This window comes from Corvus cornix, chromosome 13, assembly GCF_000738735.6.
Source record: "Corvus cornix cornix isolate S_Up_H32 chromosome 13, ASM73873v5, whole genome shotgun sequence".
NCBI classification, from domain to species: Eukaryota; Metazoa; Chordata; class Aves; order Passeriformes; family Corvidae; genus Corvus; species Corvus cornix.
In genome coordinates, this window is record NC_046343.1 from 5695140 (window position 1) to 5717416 (window position 22277).

At 46.9% G+C, this 22277-nt stretch overlaps 2 protein-coding genes across 11 annotated transcripts in view; one reads left to right on the forward strand and one right to left on the reverse strand.

The window, feature by feature from the left end:
* The first annotated feature begins 30 nt into the window (after positions 1-30).
* Positions 31-16566, forward strand: FAXDC2 (fatty acid hydroxylase domain containing 2). Of its 9 annotated transcripts, none has more exons than XM_010399717.3 (12): positions 31-211; positions 3769-3889; positions 5134-5249; positions 6544-6608; positions 7730-7777; positions 10148-10239; positions 10340-10437; positions 11153-11274; positions 11592-11797; positions 12687-12792; positions 13837-14003; positions 14957-16566. In XM_010399717.3, the coding sequence occupies exons 3-12, from the start codon at positions 5177-5179 to the stop codon at positions 15111-15113; spliced, it is 1134 nt and encodes a 377-aa protein (XP_010398019.1). In that variant the 5' UTR covers positions 31-211; positions 3769-3889; positions 5134-5176; the 3' UTR covers positions 15114-16566. The 9 variants fall into 9 exon arrangements, with proteins under 9 accessions (XP_010398019.1, XP_010398022.1, XP_010398021.1 ...); XM_010399720.3 differs by having other exon boundaries at positions 3758-3889; positions 14957-15125; XM_010399719.3 differs by having other exon boundaries at positions 5137-5249; positions 14957-15125.
* A 4182-nt stretch (positions 16567-20748) lies between these two features.
* LARP1 (La ribonucleoprotein 1, translational regulator) overlaps positions 20749-22277 on the reverse strand; it is a 41704-nt gene continuing 40175 nt past the window's right edge. For both annotated transcript variants that reach the window (XM_039559690.1, XM_039559689.1), the window contains exon 20: positions 20749-21942. In XM_039559690.1, coding sequence (XP_039415624.1) covers positions 21721-21942 — 222 coding nt within the window. In that variant the 3' untranslated portion in view covers positions 20749-21720. The remainder of the gene's footprint in view (positions 21943-22277) is intronic.

Sequence of the window (22277 nt, forward strand, 5' to 3'; positions counted from 1 at the left end):
AGTCCAAAGTCCGCGGGCGGGGGGTAGGGATGAGGGAGCTGGATGCCTCCGCTCCGTGAGGGAACCGGCGCCATAACGCCCACCGGGGCTGGGCTAGGCTCCCAGCATGGGGAGCCCCCAGCAACCCGATCCCTTGGGACACGGGCGGCCCCGGGCCCTGGCTGAGCGTCCCCGAAAGAAGCAGAGGCCACCCCTCCCTCACCAAGGGGAGGTGAGGGGGTCCCCGGGTCGGGGTTAGGCCCGAGCCCCCCCGGGCTCCCAGGCCACGGGCGCGCAGGGTGGGAGTGGGATGAGGGTTTGTTTCCCAACGGGGATTTTCTAAAGCCCAGAGAGCAAACCATTGCTGTCCTAGCACGCGTTGCTCCTATGGTGTAGTGGGTATGAAGCTCATTAATTGAGCAAGTTCTGCTTCTTCCTGCAGGAGCTTAGAAGTCATTTAAGTTCCTACTACACCTGCAGACTTTTAGTCTGGCTTCTCCTGTTCCAGGAATGGAATTTAAATTACGTTAGCAACAGAAGGTTGTAGCTGGTAAAGCAGCTACTGCTTGTGGAACACGGCTGCCAACACTTGCTTTGCTGGCTGATGCTGATGGCAGATAGGCAGTTCATTTGGAAGCTTGTCTACTAATTAAGCTTAGATAGTATTTCCTTTGTTTTAGACTGCCTTCCTTCTGGACAGGGTTGCATCTGTTGTAAAATACGTGTGTGCCTATATCTATATATGTTCTGGCACTGGGTTATCTGCCCACCATATGGGAGTCTTTCCTCTCCCTGAATCTCAGCTACTTGCCCAGCGTTTTGATCAAAGTATCTGGAAAACCAGATATTGGTATCTTTCACATGTCAGACATCGTTCAGTGTCTCAGGTTTAATGTTCATGCCTCAGCAGAAATGTTACCTTTCGAAAAGAAGAGCGTTTTTCACGTGCTGCTCTGTCAAGTGACCTTGCTGCTGTCAGCATCTTAGTATGTCCCATTATTGAGCATTATTTTGATTCAGAGTTTATCTTCAGAGATGATGGAGAGTTACCGTTTTGCCTTAGCTCTGCAGTCTCTAGGGTTGCATTATTTATGCAGCATGCAGTATGCTACACTGCCAGAAAGTAATCACCTTTCTTCCTGTGGTCAGTTGAGTCTGGGATTCTCTACAAGGAAATCTATATTGTTAGCAGGTAAATTTATCAGGCTGGATTACAGCACCCTGTAAATATAAGGTCAAGTTTTTATTTCCCGAAAGAGTTCAGAGTAATTTTTCTTACTCGTAAACCCAGTGCTTGAAGGGATGTTGAATCTAGGGAAAAAGGGAGGATGCATCTCTTCAGGCCATTGTAAATATCTGTGCCTTGGTACTGTAATAAAAATGTGTTGCAGGCAATAACCACCTGTGCTAAATTACATTTGTAGTGTTTAAAAATTCGTGTGTGAAAAAAAAAAAGCTGTTCAAGGATGTTTGCAAGCACTGGTGGGAAGAGCTGGAGATGCATTTTCCTTGATGAGATCAGAATTCGTTTTTTTCAAACACGACATGGCTAATAAAGATTCAGAATAGCTGGAAAAGGCACCCTGCTCCTTAAAAAGTCCCATCATTTCTGTATGTGGAAGTTACCAATTTTGCCTCCAACTCCAGCACTCCAAAGCAGGTCTTGAAGAGTCCTCACATCTACACATGAATGTAGAGCTGCATTATAAAGTGGAGTAAAGGCCTTTAGCTCAACACTTTCACACTGGGCAGCTTGAGCTGCATGTCCTGTTGTGCCTTTCCTTTAGAGTTTAGTCACACCACCACAGGAAAACTTAACTTGTGGGAATCCTGAAACGTGAACTTTTGTTGTCCTCACCCTTCCATTGTTCCGTAAAAGTAACCACTGCAGTGCTAGGTCGTGGCACACATGCCCTGGCAGGTGGTGAGAAATCTGATTCAGAATGCAGGGAATTAGGCAATGGGTGATGTGTGCCAAGTTCAGATGCCTCTTCAGCCTTAGAGGAACTGTCAGTATGGGCTTGTACAACACTCTGAAAGATTCTTCATAGATTTTCCCCTGATGTTCCTTTTGAATAGTGAAACAACTAGTGGCTATTACAAAAACTGTGGGGAGTGAACAAAGTTATTTTATGAAGTGTCTGATCAAAAAGCTTTTTTGCTGAGAAGAAATCAGACTTTTTGCATGGCTCAGTAAAGATTGCACCAGCATTGGAGTGTCTGTGGTGGAGACATCAGCAGAGGGCACAGAGCAGCCAGAAGCAGCTGTTAGATGAGTGATAACCTGTGCTAGGCACAAAACTGCAGCAGAAGACAAATGGCATTTACAACCCTATGACTAATGTGCTGAGCTGTCCCTATGGGTATGAATATTTCAGAGATTACCCATGTTGGAATTGAACCGTGGTTAAAAAGGAACACTGAGGTCCAAAATTCACTGTCTTACCACCTACTTTTGGCTGTTGGATGAACAGCCCTCCCCCTGCAAGCTTAAATCCAAAGATGAGCTGAGGACATTATCCTTATGGCACCCCTCTCTTGAGATGCTCATTTCCACTTCCTCCTCTGCACGTGAGTAAATAGTTTGAAGGAATCACATTCCTCCCTGTTGAGTCTGCTCTGTGTGATAAATACCAATTGGTAGCAACTGCTAAGAATGACAACTTCTGTCCCTACCAGGGAATAGTTGGAATTAGGTAAGAGAAAGTGTCGATGGAAACAGTAACAGAGGGTTAAATCCTGTTCACTCTTGCAGAGCTCTCTGCAGTTGCAGCTCTCCTGGCATGAGGTGTTACTGAGAAGGAGCTTGTGTTACTTCACCTGTGAAGGGCAAACAAGGCTAACTGTGAGGCAGAGGTGATATTCCCTGTCTTTCCTCTTGTGGAAAAATAAATCTGGGGAGTTATGATAGTAACACCCTCAGTTCTCAGAGCTTAGTTCGTAATAGGGAACTATTTATGGGGTAAGTAACAGATTGGGGCCACATTTGCATAATAAAGACTAATGTTACTGTAAATTACATCTTGCTCTCTGCAATACTATAATTACACTCTTTATGGTCTGTAAACATTATGTTTAAAGACAGCTGAGCCCAAGCACATGCTAACCTGTATGTATCTTCAGCTTACCCATGGAAGCAAAGTCTGTAACTGGTTGAGAGCACTGTGTAGCAACAGAGTTGGTGTAATTTTTAGACTTACTACAACAGCATGAAAGCTGGACTGCTGTTTTTTTGCCAAATTCCACAGTGACCCCTAATTGCTTTTAACAAATACACCTTTGACCCATTCAGTTGCACTGGCAGTAGCTATTTTGTGCTCCAGCCATGAGTTAGTGAATTATAAAAAATGCTTATCTTTAGGGGCATTGGTGGCTTTTCTGTTATCAGGTATAACGATGAAAAATTTACCTGCAGAGATTTATTCCACGTGCTTAACTGAGTAACAGTGTGCACATACCCACGGGGAACACTGCCAGCACTAACAGTGACATGGCACTGGCTTCACATGACTTGTCTGGGAGGGGACAGGCAGCACCGGCTTGGAAGCACACCCCCGTCACCCTTCCCTAAACCCTCATAAAGTTTCGAGAGCAGTAGTGAAAAGTGAGGAGTTGAGCTCTGGGCTCTGAATAGACACAAAGGACCTCTCCTAGGCTACCATCAGCAGGAGGTGAGCAAAGAACAGGCAGCCAGAGTTCAAGGGTATAGCAGCTTGAAAAGATATGATAGAAACTTTGAGGAAGTCATTTAAAGGCAATGTCATGTGTCTGTGTGAAGTCCTTTGTCAGCTTTTCTAGGAGCAGTGGTTGCCCTAAGATCCGTGCAGTGCTTGGTAGGACATCAAACACCACGTCTGGTCCTGTGTCTGTCCACATAGAGTGGCTGATATGCAGCTGTTCAGGTGACCAGGTAAGTGGTCCTGTGTTTTTTGTTCACTATGTTCTGTACTTTCATGGATAGTCACAGCCTTTTTTCTCCCAGGAGCAGTTTTCCACTGTCTGTGCCCTATAAAGGTTGATTTCAGTGAAGTAAGATCTACAACAGAAGCTTCAGGCAGGAAGGCAAAAGGAATCCCAAGGAGCTGTCGTGGGCAGCCAGTCCATCACAGCAGATGGAGCTGCTACTGAGCTGCACCTGCCATGCAGGTCTGTGGCTGGTGGCAGAAGGAGGTGGTGCAATGGGTACAGTACAGGGAAAGGGCACCCGTGCTGCCTCAGCTTGGGGCTGTCTGGGCACCAGAAATATAAGAGAACATCAGGCATGGGGCATAAATAATAATTCACATGTTATAAAAAATGTAAAAAATGCATCAGGGATTTTTTCAGATTATACTCAGATTATGTTGAGCATTTTGAAACATGACGTAGACAAGCTAGCTTTTTTTGGTACCTGAAGTGGAAAATTCAGTGAAAACAAGATCTGTGACTTAATGAACAGTTTTTGGGCAAATGAAGTTATACATGGAAATAATAATATAAGAAAATGCATTATAATCCTTGTTTGACTAGTGTATGTTCCCCCTTTAATGTCAAGAGACTGATTGGAAAAGCAATTATTTTACTTTATGGTTGAGAATTTGCTTTGGAGCAAATTTCAATTAACTAATTGGAAATAACTGGAAAGGAACTTCTTTTTTTTTAAGCAGCACTAGTTCTAGCTGATATTTGGAAATAGCTACAGGCAGCTAAGAGCTTCAGTGGTTGATTCGGGGCTGTAAAACATGCCAACATGAGAGCAGTGCCAAGCAGCTGAATGGCTTTTTTGTTTGCTGAAACAGCCATGGTTACATGAATGGTTTTTTAATGTATTTGCTGTATTCTGAATCAGGAGAGACATTATGCAATAAAAAAAGAGTAGGTAATGAGATGTTGGGGAAAACCTACTCTATCCAAATTTATCTGGGTTTAATGTAAGTAATGTAAAATCTTATCCTGAAAAGTGGCTTAATAAAGGCAGTGTTCTGAAACAGAGGGTAAGCAGATGTGGAAGCTCTGTTTTGAACGGGAAATCTTTGCCCAAGCCAGCCTTCTGTCATAAATTGATTATTTAAAAAAGAGTACTAGAAATGTGATCGTGATTTTAACTCTTTCCTAAATGCACAGAATATGTGACTCAATCAAGTAATAGCTCCTTCTCCTTCTAAAAACTCAAAGCAGAGTCACATTTTCTACAGTGCTCTGCTCTCTAGCTCTTCACATGCAAAGTTTCAGCAGGTTTGAGTCAGCACTGCTGGATACAGGAACCTCTGGAGCATCAGCCTTCCAGCTCAGTGAGTTTCCCCTTTTACACCTGCCTCACCTAGATCTAATGTTGTCTGCTACAAAGTCATCAGAGCAGAATTGGGGTCTCCTCTCCTAATCTCTTTAACCACGGAAAACTATGGCCAGCACTATTTACTCTACTATCTGAGCAGAATAATTGGATATTGCTCTTTTCAGCTCCCTGCTGAGTGGTTGTAAAGATAGGGATGTGCACAGGGAAAATAATAGGAGTTATAACCAAAAAAATTCCAAGTGGAAAAAAATTACAGTGAAGGTTGTCAAATACTGGAACAGATTTCCCAGAGAAGCTGTGAAGTCTCCCTCTGTGCAGACAGTCAACTGTTCAAGGCTCTGAACAACCTGTTAAGGAAGCTGGAATGGAGCAAAGCCTCAAAGGAATGGATTGTTTGAGCCTGACATATTTCAAGCATTAGTAGTGTTTTCTTGGAGACAGTGGGCACACCTGCCCCAAGGGGACTTGTGTGACAAGATGGGCATGTAGTGGATGTTACGTAACGGACGTGATTAGAAGGTCTTTTAAAAATTAATATAAGATCCATTTAAATTTGACCTGTGGCATGTTATTTATGCTGTTCTGTTTAGGCTAGAGGCTATTTTTAGTTGTTTCTTATGGGTATTCTTCATCAGATATGTTGGAGTTCAACTGTATTTTATCAATAAAGATGTGGTTGGCAAACAATATAAGAGGAAAAGAAAATCCCGCAGACTGGCTCTGGTAGCTGACAAAGTCCAGTAGTGAGGAGCTCCATATCTGGGGAAGGACAAGAAGCCCTGGGACACTGCAGGTTCCCTAGCACATCCTCATTTTAAGCAATAGCACCTTAGGGCACCTCTCACGCTACTTTTTTTTGCCAAGGGAGACAAACTAAACTTGGATTTGGTTTCTAAGACGGCTACCGAAAGTTAGCATTTCCCATAGGAGTACTTCCAACCATAGTGTTGAAATTCGGGGTTGGGAGTTGGCCTCAGGGTTTCAAGTTTCAAATCCCTTTCCTCCTTATTTTTCTTTTTTCCTCCTCAGAACTGTCTAACATCAGTTTCTTCCACTAAAGTGTGTGGTGTGGTGGGCTGGCCTTGCTCTTTTGTGTCTGTGAGTAAGCAGGAAGAAGGTGTCTAATTCATCTGTCTCGTGCCCTTTAACTTGCATACTAATATATAACGTAACAGAGCTGGAAACACTTGTAAATAAACACAGTTGTATTTGTAAGAACATACCCAGAAGGCTGTAATTTCAAATCTAAACTATAACCTCCTGACTAATACAGGACTTCTTCTTGGCAGTTTATTCCTCCTCTCTGAAACACTGCAAGAAGAGTACTCCCAAGAGGCTTCCCTCCATCATCAAGGTAATAGAATATCATCTTCCTAATGAGTAATTTTCCAACTATTTGTACCCTACACAGGGACCTTTGAACCTTCTCTGTGCTTGCCTTTGTACTTTAGGTAACAGTTTGCCTGTGCTTGAATGTTCGGCTGATTAGGAAAAGCAAAATGGATTAAATTCTGCAATCCTCAGTAATCTGGCCGTCATATTATTAGAAGTTGTGTGTTTGTTCTTAAAGACCATGTGAAACCAAGAAAACATTAAGGAATGTTTCGTTAACTTTTGCTAATTATATTTGACGATAAGAGTGCAGAAATATAAAAACAGCTACGCAATAATCCCTAGGACAGCCAGAACATGGCCTGAAATACAGAACCCTTCATGGCCATGGCCAGCAGTGAAGCCTCAGCAGCTACTTAAATCTTGGGTTTGGTTTATTTTTTTAATTTTTTTATAACAAAATCATCAACAATGGTCAAGCCAGAGCCAAATGCAGGGAGATTTATTATGAGATGGCCACGTGCCCATTTAGGACCTTAACCCTCTAAGTGACCGTAGCAGGACTTGAAGCAAAGATGATTTTGTTACTTACCATATTCTTAAACTGTAACTTAGAGTTTGAGCAAAGGCTGTGGGGCTCTACTGTGTTAATTCTCTGTGGCACAAACTCACTTTGTTTTCATCCCTGTTCATTTAATTGCATGTTGTCATTATGGAAGAACATATGTCCCACATTATCATTTCCTTACAGCCTGGGAAGGGCTGGAGTAGCTACTGAGTGCTGCAGTGTATTCCTGGGCCAGATCAAGGGAGGAAGTCTTACCACAACACACCAGTGACACAATCAAAAATCTTTGGTTTTGGTTGTTCTCCCATTTTTCTTTGTTATCCTTGCATCCCTGTTAATCTTCTGGGATACTACTAACTCCTCAGGAAATAAGGGCATTTTTCTTCTCAAGAACTTAGCTTTGCTTGATGGCCAACACATGAAGGATGGAGCAGGACAGGACAGGGCACAGAGAGTAAATGTTTTACACTTTTACCACTGAGCTGCAAGTGGAGGGGATTTGGTGTTGTCAGCATCATATTCTGCCACTCTCCAGCTGTACAAAGTTCACTTACTTAGATCACCTTTTATTTCAGATGGAAAGAGACTCTGGATATTCCTCCGCTGCTGAGCTGCAGAAGCAGGTAAAGGCTCAAGGTCATCTTTTAAAGGAAGCGTTATGCAGATGCTTTGGAAGGCTGGAGATGTGTTGAATCATCTTCTAAGAGAAGTGACAGACATCCTCATTCCAAACATTTTAGTGCAATTAGGAGCTCACCTCTTATCACTAAAGCAACATTTCCCCAGCATTTTTCCCTTCCAGTGGACTGCAGCTACAGCAGCAAGTGGGGAAGGGCCTGTTATCTTTGCTTGCATGGCAAGAACCCACCACAGTCCCCCATAACCAGAAGCTGTGCCACCTCATTGGGCCTGGTCCTCAGAGTGGTCCTGCTAAACACTTACTTCCCAGCTGATGTGCCCCAGTCTCTTTAGCTTGCCAGCAGCAGCCCTGTCCTGCACTTAAGGAATTTGCCAACTTCTACAAGCACTTTAAGAACAAGAACTAGCAATTTAAGAGCAAGAACTCAAGCAATCCATGAATTAGTTTGGAAACTACTGTGCCATAGCTGTTGGCATGAGAAGAAGCAGGGTGTTAAGCACTTGGACTTGATGAACAAGATTTTTTTTTCTATGTAAACTTCTCTGCTTCTACTGCTCGTGTAATTATACTGTGTGGGATTCATATAATCACTTCATCACATGCAATAAAAACACAGGCTTAAAACAAGACATATCCTAGCCAAAGGGCTTTTAAAATAGATGAAGTGCTGAGCTTTAGCTCCTCTCTGTCCTGTCTCAAAGCACAACATGCACAGTGTCTGTGAGTATTATGAGTTACTAATGTTTGAAACTCTTGAGCTGGAGGATGCTAAAGCAACTGAAACTTTATTTGGTCTAACTGAAATATCTGACACTTGTAAGACAGAATTTTTGTTTGGTATGCTCTCTCATCATCCCAGGAGAAAAAGGATTTATAGGATACAAGTCTGTTAAAAAGCTCAAAGCTTTTCATAGCTTCTGTAACCTTTTTTTCTAAGGACTATGTAAGTGATGGTCCAGGGTCTAAAGGTTAAGAAAGTCTTACATCAGCATACATAGGGCATAATATGGATGCAACTGAAAGAGTGGAATTGCTAAGAGAGCAAATCTCTGGTCCAGGATCCAGCAGGCACTATCTGATGCTGGAGGAGAGGCTTTTGCCAGCCTGGCATTTGCACTTCAGTACACCCAGTGATAACAGTGGCAGCTGATTGCACTGCTCTCAAATAAATCCAGAGGGTTCACAAACATCAAACTGTAGGGCAAGAGTCATGGCAAGTTACTTCGTCCCTGGCTGCTTTTTCGATTAAAAAAAAAGAGAGAGAGAAGGAGGTGATAGGAGGAAATGATTGGTTGGTTGTTTTAATAGTGAATGTTTCAGTGCTAATGAGCGAAGTTCTGTCCTGGGACAAATAAATATTGCTCATAAGTCCTGGGCCACGTTTAATGTACTGTAACTGTTACAGAATCTAAAAGCCATGTAAAGAGGATTCCTTTATATTGCATTACCCTAAACCACCTGCATTTGGCATTTCTCACAGCTGCCTCTCTTGTTTGTCCTCTCTGACAGGAGGTGAGCAGGACAGCAGCTATGAATCACACTGTTTTTACTACAGTGTGTTTGTGCAGCACGACACCACAGTTAAAAAACAGGAAGGACAGAGGAATGAAGAAGACAATAGCTGGTTAATTATACTGTATCATTTTTGAATTGCATTGATTTTTTAAAAAACATTTATATTGCAGATAAATATAATTCATATTCACTCATGAAAACCAAATTAATTGCACTCCAGAACCAATTCCAACTTGGACTACTCTAAAAGACAGATACTTAGTTATAAATTTGTTGTATATTTGCTAAACAACTTCATTTTGAATATTTAAATATTCAAATATATTGAATACTGCTTTTTGAACGTACTTATTCCTGTTAACCAGGTCATCTGAACACAGCAGTTCTTGACTGCTGTGGGGAGAAAACACTGCATCTTGGGAGGGAGAAAATACTGAGGGAGGAAGGTGCTGAGATGGAGCAACATTCCTTATCGGCAGGTGTTCCTTTCCCACAGGTCTGAGTTATCCAGAAGCCCCTTGAGTTATAGCCCTCCAGGTACTGAGCAGCATGCCAAATAAAAAAAAAGAGGGAAAAAATCAGTGGTCCTTTCTCTCCCTTTGGTTATTCCAGAGAAATTCCACATCAGCCATGCATCAGGTCTCTGTAAGCATGGCAGATGGATGTGTGTGTACTCCCCCCTCCATTACACACAGTATCCCACAACAGCTTTGTTATTGTGTTCTTCAGAGTGTGTGAAGCAAAACAGGCCATCACAAGACTGCCTTCGTCATTTCAAATACCAAAAATGCCAGGGCAGGACACAGCAGCACGTGCTTACTCTTGTTGCTTCTCACAGGGAGAGAAGCTCTGGGATGCCTTGAAGATCAGTGCCTATGTCTTCAGTACAGGCCTGCTCATGTTCACTGCCTTAGTGAACTCTGTTTCTTGGTAAGAATGTTCAAACAAAACAGCTTGAGGAGAAACTTTTCTGTGGAAAGGGGGAAAGGCGGATGGAAAGATGGGCAACCAAGAACTGTTATTCCCACAGGTTTATGCAGAATATAACTTTAGGCAATTTCTGGCAAACAGCATGGCTGGAGTTCTACAACTATATGGAAGGAGATGAGTGGACAATCTTCCTCTTTGGTGAGTTTTAACAATGCTCCTCAGGAGAAACCATCTATGTATTACATATAAAAGGGGGACATGGACAAGGTTCCTGAACTCACTAATCCTCCCACTGACAAGCACTGGCTTGGAAGCCACCCACAGCTGATGTGGTGCAGCTGTTCTGCTTTTGGATGGGGTCATCATCAGAACCCTGTACAGATTAAAAATCTGATCTTTTTGCTGCTGCTCAAGTGGCTTCCCTGTGAAGACACTTTGCTCCTGTGAGAACCGAATGACTCAGTAGAACTAATTACTAAAAATGTAAGTAAAATCAGTGAATTTTACTCTTGCTGTAGTACTTACAAAACTCTCTTCTGTGATTAACAGCTGGTGAACAGAATTGGTAGGGACCTTGCAAGGTGCTAGAGATCAACTCAACTTTATCCTACTTGCGTTTAAAAGAAACAGAGACCTCCCAGCCACCTAGAAAAGCCTTTTCTTAGCTTCAGTTATGTCAAGTTTCAACCTCTGAGACATTTGTCTGCTCTAATCTCCTTCCCATTCTTTAATCTTACCCGAGTGTCACAACTCACCCATATTCCATTTTTAAGCATCTTGGGGCAGGGGATGTGCACTTGGCACATCTGGGTCCCAGCAAGGTCCTCTGGGTACTATGCCAGTGTATTTTGTTCCTGATTCAGCCATTGCTCTCAATTCATTCACACATCTCTGCCCTTTCCTCACGCCACAGGGGCTGCATTGGTGCCTGCACTTGCTTTCTGGGGCTTCAATGGAATCCTTCTGGTGGCTGATATAACAGGAAAGCCAACTTTCATTACTCGCTATCGCATTCAGCTGGGCAAGAATGATCCTGTAAGTACTTCTCACTCTGCCTTTTCTGCTGGCTAAACACTTCCTGCAGTCTCTTAGGCCAGGAATGGGGAGAAGAACCTGTTCTGCTTTTCTCTTGCAACCAGATAGGATTCCAGGAGGATCAAGCCAAGTCTTGTATACCCACTGCAGGGAGGAAGGCAGATCCCGTAATGAGGCTACTGATCAGATCTGCATTGACTGCTTGTTAAAGAGCTGATCCCAAAACTAACTGCCTACAAATCTTAAAGCTTTTCATCCTTCCAACTGAAACTGCATCACTTCTTTCTTAGCCTCAAGTCCTGACTTCTCTTTTGCAGGTGGACACAAAGAAACTGTGGAAAGCCATCTACACGGCGCTGGGTAATCAGTTCTTTATCTCCTTTCCCATGCTTGTGCCCATGTTCTACATCATGAAATCGTGGGGCAACACCTTCAGCGAGGAATTACCAACCTTCCAGTGGTTTCTTGTGGAGCTAAGCATTTTTACTGTAGTAGAGGAAATTCTCTTCTATTATACACACAGGTGAGCTGAGCAGAGGAACAGGACTCTCGATTTTCCTCCATGCCTTTAAGCTTATGCTCATATCCTACAACAGCAATAATCCTCGTCCCTCTGTTCCACCAATCTTGTATTTATGTGGGAAATCTTACAGGTCCTGAAATCCCCCCTCACAACATGAGGCCTTGGTGCTGCCAGTAAACAAAAATGTGTAGAATTTTAAAGGCGGAACAGCTTAAAACTGGAAGAAACATGCAGTTTTGCACAGAAGCTGTAACCCAGCATTCTTTGAAAAGAACAAGACTGGCTGTCCTGAAAGAAAATATCTCAGGGATCAGTGACTGATCTCCGTTCCCTTGTACAGCACCTACAAATCAGGGCCTGGCTCCCAACAGTGCAGGATTTCCAAGCACTGACACCAACATTGGAGGACAGAACTAAAGCAAGGAAGACGGAAGCCTGTGCAGAAGCAAGCACAGTACACTCAGAAATATGTAGGTTTCCCTTTAGGACAAATGCACCCAAAAAATGTAAATGCCATTTTTTACAAAGGACCTGCAGAAGTGAAAATTGTGATTCTTTGACAGTTTCCAGCAGAAAAAGTCAAAACGGTGAAAATACAAAGTGAGTCTTCCCCTAAGTAGTACTCCCAGATCTGAATAAATAAGTAATTCAGGGACTTTGATTTATGGGATTTATCTGGACTGTGTTTAACATCAGCCACCGGACACATTAATTAAGGGCCCAATACAAAGAGAGCAAAGGAAGCAAGGAGTCCTACACTCTCACTGCCAGCTGCTCTGAAATCTTTATGTTAGAGGAGACACGAGCAAGTCACCTGCAGAAATTCTGTGTTCTGTTACTCCTTTCTTGCAGAGCTTAAAACCTGCCTTTCTCTGTTTGCTCTACCTAGGCTTGTTCACCACCCAGTCCTGTATAAGTACATTCACAAGAAGCACCACGAGTGGACAGCCCCCATCGGTGTGGTCTCCATTTATGCTCACCCAATAGAACACATAGTAAGTGGATTCTCCCATGGTCACCCTCCAGTTGCTGTGTGGAGTGTGATTTCCATGGGATGAGGTGGAATGGTAAGAGAAGAGAAGCAAATGTGCCCTTAGAGGCTTCTTCCTTAGGAAGAGGAAGCTGAGCTGCATTGCCAAGAAGCTCGGATCTAGGAGGGTTGCAGTAATTGTTTATACTGGACTCCAGTAGCTTTAAAAGCACAGATCCAAGGGCCTCCACTAGATAAGAAACTGACTGGACAGGGCTTCCATGAGCCCCAAGAGGCCTGGGAGCACAGACAGTGTTTTTAGCAAGAGATCTGACACACAGTCTGAGTAGTTGTGTGGACTCAGAATTCTGTCAGGATTTTTGTGCTGGTGGCTGGGATCAGTATTTGCAAGGCGCGTATCCCAACACTCCTCCAGCTGAGACTTCTCAGGAAAACACATACTTCAAAAGATTCCACTTACAAATTCTATCTCCTGTTACCAATAGTCCTGGGCCGCAACACCAGCTCTGAGGGTCTCCCCAGCTGACAGTCTTTGGGCAGTATCATGATTGAGGAGCCCAGCTGAGCCATGCTGGTGCAGGCAGCTGGGTCTGGGCAGCCAGAGCCATTTGTGCCCCGGGCAGGAAGTGATGCAGCTGGGTTTTTCACATTGCCGTGTGTGTCTGCAGGCCATGCCCTTTCACAGTGAGGTTTCCCAGGAGCAGCTTCAGCATTATTCCAAGGTGAACCTGAAATTTACACCTCAGATTCCAGGGTGATTTACTGGAATCATGTTGCCCTCACACCCATGGTTTGGTGTCATGTCTAACTTCTACTGCATGCTTGGGGAGCTTGGGCTATGACAATGGTTTGCAGTTAGTAGAACTCTCTTATCTCTATTACTACTTTTGGGATTATTGCCTAACTTTAGTAAGGTGTTTGCAGAGGGATCTTCCCTTTACACTGCACAAAACAAGTGTGATGGATCACCAGGTGACAAAATTCAGCTCCTAGAGAAGAGTCTGCTGGTTGTGGACCCATTAATGAGGTAGTTTCTTCTCATTTCCAGATCTCCAACACTCTGCCTGTCATGACTGGCCCGATGATCATGGGATCTCATATTGTTTCAATCTCAGCATGGTTCTCCCTCGCTCTGGTAACAACAAGCATTTCTCACTGTGGCTACCACCTGCCCTTCCTGCCATCTCCAGAGTTCCATGACTTCCACCACCTCAAGTACGTCTGGGCACTGCTCAGCTTCCCATTCTCCTTCCTCTCCTGCCTGTGTCCTGGCACCGACAGGAAAAGCTCCTTTCTGAGGGTCAAGTGGGTCTGCCGAAGTCATGCACCAGCAGAGCAGCTCTGCAGTTCACCTGAGAGCAGGCTGAGTGCTGCCAGTTCTTACAGCAGTTAAATGGAGATTGGGATTTCAAGGGATTCCAGCCCTGTTAAGGACAGTTCTCTGCAAGGCTCTTCCTAGAAGTTTAGAAGACGCTTCATGGGATCTAAAGACAGAGCAAGGGCAAGTCACACAGTGAAATAAGCAAGCCTGCCTGTCTGTCCCTCTCCCATACACTGGGATTAGTAACACTGATCAGATTACACTTTGCCCAGCCAATCACCATTAACCCTTCCTGACAGATTCTCAGCCTGTTGTGCTGGAGAGAGAGCAGTTGCAGCAGGTTGTTCGAGGATACATACCCAAGCAGTGGAGAAACATTCCCATCTCCCAGTGGGCACTACATTCAGACATACTCCCCAGAAAAGTCTGCCCCTCCTGCAGAACCAGCCCAGGGAACAGTTCAGTCACCACACGCCAGGACACAGATCACTGCAGAGCCGAAACACTCTGAGTGGAACAGCTGTACCAGCTGGAAGCACATCTGCTCCATATCCCAGGACAGCCAGGTCTTGAGAACACATGGGCATGGTAATGTGGGTGTCCGGTGCTCCCACAGCTCTGAGCTGCCCAGGAGAAACACAGCTGCTGCTCAGTGCCACCACTTCTGGGCAGTGATGGCACCGGAGAGAAGCTGCAAAAGGTTCACCCAGGCTTCGACAGAGCTGCCAGGGAGCCTGTTGCAGGGACAAGAAATCACATGGAGAGATTATCAGGGCTCAGAAAGGAAAGAGGACGATAGGTAAGGTAACCTCAGTAACTTCCAGTGATGTTTATCTCTGGTTCCCAGGTTCAACCAGTGCTATGGAGTGCTGGGAGTGCTGGATTTTCTGCACGGCACGGACAGAGTGTTCAGACAAACCAAAGCCTTCGAGAGACACAAGGTCCTGCTCGGCCTCACGCCGCTCTCCGAAAGCATCCCTGAGCTACCCAAGAAAGCTGAGTGAACCAGCCCAGCAGCTCCTGCCCAGCCTGATGATGAGCAGAGTGAGAGACAGTGATTTATGCCAAATAGTATTTTAATTGAGAAACAAGTTCTTGTCCACATATAACAAAATGTGAAGCTGAAGTTAAATATGCTGCTTGAAATGACTGCACTTTTGCTGCCATTATTTTCTACCCAAGACACACACACAAAAACCCCTGCTCTAGAAATCTTTTTTAAACTAAATTTAATGGTTTGTTCCTCTGTTAACTTGCACTGGCCTTGGTTCCAGCTGCCTGTGTATGAGCCAGGTGTGTTCTGGGCCACATGGCTCGGGGTTCTCGTTACCAAGGTTTTAGCACCAGACTCCCCAGCTGATGATTTGGCCTCTCTTATCACCACTCACTCTATAGAAACATCCAAGTCACTCCATCTACACATGATACAATTAAAACCAGTTTTTGTGACTCACAGCACCTGGGATCCAGGACGCAACCCTGTGGAAAATCACGGGGGCCACAGCTTTAGAAACACTGCACATGCAACAAGGGCCTGACTTCCCATGAACAGTTGTTCTGCACAGGAAGTCAGTACAGGGCTGAACTGGGGCTGCCACAGCCTCATCACTGCTCCACAGACAGCTGCAAACAAAGGGAGTTTCCCCTCGTGGGACATGGAAGCAGAGCTGGGAGCTGATGTGCTCCAGGGTCACCTCCTCCTGCTGCACCTCCCCTTGCTCTGAGAGACAACCAAAACTCTGAGAAATTACAGAAAGATTTTCTAAGGAAAGCAGAGTCCCTGCTGCCCTGAGCTGTGTGGAGATGAATGAAACCTTCTAAGAGAAGAACAATATGCACATCCCCAAGTACCCACAGACCATCCGAAACACACTGTGAATTTTCTCAAGGATCTCAAGTCTCAATCCTGCCTGGGGCCCTGGAACAAAAACATCCCATCTCTCCCCAGTGCTAGAGCAGCCCCTCGAGGAACAGGTACACAGGGCTGACCTGTGCTGCACTGACCAGTGGTCAGCCCAGCTCCACCCTTGGAACCAAAGTCACTTCCCCTGCTCCTCTCCAGTCCCTACAGCTGCACCAGGATTAACTCACCCCAGTCACCCACCCGCAGTTCCCTGGGGAGGGCAAGTCAGCAGAACAGAAAACCCAGGCACCACTGTCTTTTGAAGTTTTTATTTTTATACATTTTTTTTGTATTAAAAAGGAAAAAGCATAATTACCACAAATTACAAAGGACTAAAGCATTACTAGAATAATGAATCACATCAGCCTAGAAAGCAGATACTCTGAATAATATTAATGTTATAATACAAGCTCTCATTCAAGTATTTTACATTTTTCTCTTTTCCTTTTATATGCGATGATGATCCTAGCACATGGGTCAAAGATTATGTACTATCGACAGAGATGGATCATGTACAGCGGGCCATATTAACAAGATTTTCCTCCCAAGTGATACATGGTCTGTGATGAGTCATTTTAAGTTTGTCTCTACTATAAATGCAGCTGAAGAAGGTTGCACACACTCTCTAGTTTTGGGAAACAGAAGGCTGAGGTTGGACACACAGGGTTTGAGAAGGGTCAGCACATCGAACCATCACCCCTTTAGCTCCAGGCGAGCGAGCAGAAGGCTGCACTCGCTGGGATGCAGCTCAGTGGGTGTTTCTGAGCCACAGATCCAAAGGTTTCCAACCTCAATGGGACCAGGACAGGCTGGGGGGAAGATGGGGAGCAGGGCTGCACCAGGGAGGCCTGAAGGACCAAGTGGTGCCAAGCACCCCCTCCCACAAGGGGCACCACAGGCACAAGCCACCCTGGTGTAGGGCTGACACCTGGGGAGAGAGCAGGCTGACAGTGTGGGGAGCTGGAGGGTCCCCAGCACGCTCCACAGGGGCCGGCTGGCACCCAGGGCACTCCCTGCTCCTCTGGAGCTTCCCAAGGGGATGTGCTTGTCACAGATACATCGGTCCTATGTTCAAGTGTCTGCAGAAAGTGAAACTGTAAACTACTGGAAATGCTGCCCTCCAGCCACCTGCTCCACGCCACCGAGATGAACGTTTGCTTAGGAAAAAAAAAAGAAAGAAAGAAATTCTTTTATCTGTTACCTGTACTGGAAACTTTAAAAAAAGTCAGTGAGGCATTTAACATCAAGTGTAGCAACCCTCTCAAGAAGAGCCCAGTATCCATTTCAAACAGTGACAAGTGACATAACCAGCCTCAGAGGAGACAGGAGACAATAAGCATTGCAAACACAACTTGCTACATTTACAGTTTTCCTTTTTTTTTTCCTTTTGATAAAGTAACTGGAAAGGCATTAACAGCTAGAAGGCCCCCTCTGCACTGCCATGGAACATGGCAGGACACTGAGGTTAAACACATCAGTTTGTTACAGTACAACGACCAGTCCCGAGCAGGTGCCAAAACTCGAGGGACCCCAAGGGCTACAGTGAGAAGGCGCCATCAGGGGTGCCAGGGGGGCAGCAGAAGAGAGATGGATAGGCAAAAACAGAGCAGCAGCATCATTACATTTTTTAGGTTTTTTTTTTGTTTTTGTTTTTTGTTGGGTTTTTTTTCCACAAATGAGCATGGCAAAGCAACAAAGCCTCCTCAGAAACACACCTTCTACCTCCATTCTGACCCCACACCACAGCTCTGTACCTGTTGCAGCCACCTGCACTCCAAAGACAAGTTGACCTCAGCAAGGAGCCCCTAAGCTCCAGCAGCCTGGAGGACCTCCTAAGAAAAGGGGCAGGATGGGGAATGGTGCCCCAAGTCAGCCTCCCTCAGCCTTTCAAAAGCAGCTGGAGCTCCCCCCAGGCTGTGCCAGTGGCTGGACGCCAGCACCGCACAGCCCTCGCGGGCTGTGGGACAATCAGCGCTCACAGGAGCACGTGTGCAACCACTCAGTCCTCTGAAATCAAAAAAAGCACAACACACAGTGGAGGTGAAGCATCCAAACTAAAAGCAAGGCCTAACTCCCTCCTCTACAGAAGGGCAAGAGCTTCCTCAAATGCAAACTGCCTCTGGACAGCTGTCCCTTCATCCAGTGGGGACATGAGCTGCATGTGATGCCTCCTGCGTGCAGCGGCAGCCTTGCTGCAGCCACTCCTGACCCAGCCGGGCATGGACCAGGCACCTGGAGAGCTCCCTGCCCTCCACCAGCACCCACCCCAGCACAGAGCGGGAGGGAACAGCTCTGTGTTCCCTTCCCTGGAGGAAGACAGATGTGAGCAAGCAGCAGCTGCCTCAGGCTGTCATGTCCATCTTTGCTCTGTCCTGCCCACTGCTGTCCCATGGACAGCAAAACAAGGCACACAGTCCACAAACCTGGAGGGCACTGGGACCGCTGGGATCGCTCTTCTGACCCACCTTCCCCTGGGTGCACACATTAATGACAAACCACTGACTTGGCAGAGGGGGAAGGGAAAACACTTCCATGCTAAGACTAGAGCCTCAGGATCAGAAATTAAAAATTACTCAAAATCAATCAGTATTTTGGGAAATTCTCTGGGAAATGTCCTACCTCTTCTACCACCCAAGCAATTTCACAGTCTGCACCACAAGCAACAACTCCATAGCAGCAGCCCATCCCTCCCCATCTCCTATTAATTTGTTGCTAAAATGCAGACAATTGGCTTCAAGAAAGAACAAGCACGAGAAAGGAGCACAGACACAGCAGCAAGGATCACCTGTGGCACATCCAGACCTGCCTGCACTCTCAAACAACCAGCAACACATCTACAACGTCCTTGATCGACTCTCCAGCCTCCTCCTTCCCACATCAGGGACAAACCCGCCTATATCCGTAACCTCAGAGATCTGACTCCAGCTCACGAGAGGGGGAAATCCAGAGATAACAGTCACGGCCGCAGCACTGTACAAGTGTTACTTTTGCCCATCTTGCCCAGTTCCCACCCCACAACCCCAGAGCACTGCTGCCATAACGGAGTTCACAGCCTCAGATGGGCTTTGCCTGCTGCAGCAATCAGGCCTGCGAGCGGTACCAGCTGCAGGGTGACATGGCAGGGGTGGACAAACCAGGGCAGGATCACACCACCAGGAGATGGCCAAGCGGCAGCTCCCCAGCCTCTCAAACCCAGCTGTGCTTTCAATTTTAGCAGCAGTTCGTGAAGCCACTCCACTTGGACCAGCCCACCTGCCCCCACCAAGGCAGCATCCTGGAAGCAGTGTCAGTTTGGGAAGTGATGACTTCAGCCAGGGCCCCACAAGCACCCCCAGCCACTGCTGATGGACAGCTTGTCCATGCTCCCCCTCTTGCTCCTGCTTTCAGTTCCTCGCTGCTCTCACTCACCCACTCTGCAGCCGCACAGGGACAGCCCTGGAGAGATGATGACTCCTCCCAGCTATGAGATGCAGCTCTGGCTCAACTGGATCCCTTGGGAAAACACTGTCCAGTACCAGCTTGTGACTTTGCAGAGAGGGCAACGCAATGAGCTGCACCTTTGGAGTGGTGCAGCACGTGCCCACTCCACACTGCACAGAAGAGCACAGCTCTGGAGCTCACAGGGATGGAGCCCCAGAGCCAGAGCCAAGCCAGGGATCCCAGGGACCCATCAGAAGGAGCACAGTAGCAGCAAAGCAAGTGGGTCTGGCTGGAAAGGAACATGACTTTCCAGTGCTACCTCTGGAGCAGCTCCAGAGGTAGCACTGGACATCTCAGAGATATCATGTCTGACACATACCCCTCACAAAGGATCCAGCTCACAGCCTGGGGAGGGTTTGCCTGCCAAAGCCCACCTGGTGCTGGATATAAGGATCTATCAAGTAAATGCCACAGCAGCTCTGCAGTCACCCCCTGCCTCAGCCAAGTAAGGAGCTACACGGTGTCATCTCAGCCCTTGGAAATGCACAGGGACTGTGCCCTGAGTGGGAGACTCCAGGCAGCCGCCTGCCACAATACAACACACAAGGAAACCCAGGTGAGAGCTCTCCTGTGCCAAGCAGGGCTCCTGCCTGCCCTGCACAAGTCCCAGCAGCAGCCCCGAGCCAGTGACTGCTGTGGGGCAGGTTTCCCAGGGCTGCCTCACTCCCTGTCAGGCTACAGCAGAAGCAGCCCTCGCTCACAGCCAGGACCAGTCCCCCCAGCTGCTGTGACAATCTCCCTGCTCACTCCCCAACCACGCTGGAAGCACAGACAGGAGCAGACCACCTCCCGCCCAGGGAGGGCCGGGGGCGCGAGCAAGGCCATGACAGGAACAGTCGCTGTCGTGGGGACAAGGCTGCCATGGTACAAACACGGCGGAGCAGCTGCGAGTACTGCGTGAGCACGAGTCTTGGATGTGACTGCCCTCAGCACCTTCCCCAGGAGACTCAGGCCTGGCAGGGAGGCATCCAAGAGAGCTGCGGGGTCAGAGGAAAGGCCGCAGGGAAGATCAGCTCGGCAGCAATGCCGTGAGGAGTCTCTGGGCCTGGGGGGAGCCAAGAGCCCAGTGCACCCCAGGGTGCAGGAAGCCAACAAGCCTCCCCGGTCCAGCTCCACCATAAGGCAACTTTTTTTTGTGTGTTTTTGGGGTTTTTTGTTTGTTTTTTTTTTTTTTCTTTTTTTTCTTCAATAATATTTCCAAGGAAGAAAGCAAAGGGAGATGTGTCTTTTTAAAGAGTTTTTCTGTTGTTGTTGTAGAGGGGGTTGTGGGTTTGTTTTTTTTTTTTTTGTCATTTTTTTTCCAAGGGAAAAGGAAGAGAAAAGCTCCTTTTGCAAAGTCCTGTCTTTGCATGCGATGGGCATTCCTGGGGCAGCGGGTGCACCGTCTAATGCAGGCTCGAGTCCAGGTGCCTGCCAGCCTCCCAACCAGCCATCCTCACAGGAAGGAGTCAGAACAAGCCTATCCTTGGCAAAGGTCCTTTGGTTGACTTCCAAATTGTCCGTGGTGAAAGGGAGAGGTGGACAGAGGGAGAGCCAGACCCTCAGGAAGGTGAAGACGTCAGGGAGAAGGGAGCGGGAGAACGAACAGGGCGATGCTCCTGTCGCGGAGGTCGGTGTCGGAGAGGCACCGCCGTACGTGGAATGGGAGACGCCAGCCGGGTCATGGAGATCAGAGGCTCCGCAGCATCGTCACACGCTGTGGCTTCGGTCCCCCACTGGGGAACCTCGCTCCTCCGAGCTTCCTGAGCGGCTGCCCCGTGATCCAAGGGGGGACACAGAGGGGATTCATTGGGGCCACACAGAGCACACTTGTTTTGGTAAATCCAGACGAACTTCTAGCAATAATTTAAAACTTGATATATATATATAATAATAAAAAAATCTCCCCTTTCCAACCCAGCCAGAACACATTTTTTTGAAGAGACACTAAGACATGAGTGTGTGCACAGGAGGAGAGGGAAGGGAAAGCGTGGGTCTGCTGGGAGTGGGTCTGGCTCTGGTCAGGGTAGTAACAGCAAAATGGTGTTTTGGATGCAGATCGTCTTTGCTTTCCAGCCACAAGAGAAGAAAATCGTGTGCGTTGAAGTTTCTCCCAAGCAGCCTATTCCTGGGAACCCACCTTCCAGCTCCCTTCCTGTCCCACCCCCTCATGTCTGCCCTTCTCCGAGCCATTCCCCACCAACCCAACCCACCCCACCCCCCGGCAGGAAGCAGATGCTGCAGCCTCTCTACTTCCCCACTGTCTGCGACTCTGCAGCTGATGGGGCAGGGGATTGCTGGCTCAGGTTTTTGGCATCCTCTTGTGCAGGCTGGCTGGGTGAGGCGTGGGCTTGGCTGGATGGGCACTGGCTGACCGTTTTGCTGGAAGACTGGGATGGGTAGCGCTTCCTGCCATCTCCCCCTGATGTCGTGGGGTATCTCTTGTGTCCACCTTCCTCCCCCATGGGTGGCTGGAAGAGAAGCACCCCAGTATGAGCACAGCCTCCTCCAAATTCCCGTCCCTTGGGATCAGGAAGAAAGCCCTCCTACAAGCCTCCAATTGCAACTTCCCTCCCTGGCCCACAAGGAACACACACATTCACCCCAAGCACTCAGTTACCCTTCTGTCCAAATTTCCCGCTGTCAGATTTGACAAAAAGACTGACTGACTTCCAAATTGACCACAATGGTGACAACTTGCTCATAGTCACCTGCTTCCCACACAGGGGCACAATCCAGAAGCTTGGGAGCCAAACCTCCCCACAAAGCTGGCTCTACTCAAACCATCAATGCTCCCTTTCCTCAC

Bases quoted from the DNA above. Each gene is read 5' to 3' on its own strand.
- FAXDC2 (XM_010399717.3), top strand. From the start codon at position 5,177: ATGCAAAGTTTCAGCAGGTTTGAGTCAGCACTGCTGGATACAGGAACC. The intron at 5,250-6,543 runs GTGAGTTTCCCC...TCTTCTTGGCAG, and splicing joins AGCATCAGCCTTCCAGCTCA to TTTATTCCTCCTCTCTGAAA. The intron at 11,275-11,591 runs GTAAGTACTTCT...TCTCTTTTGCAG, and splicing joins AGCTGGGCAAGAATGATCCT to GTGGACACAAAGAAACTGTG.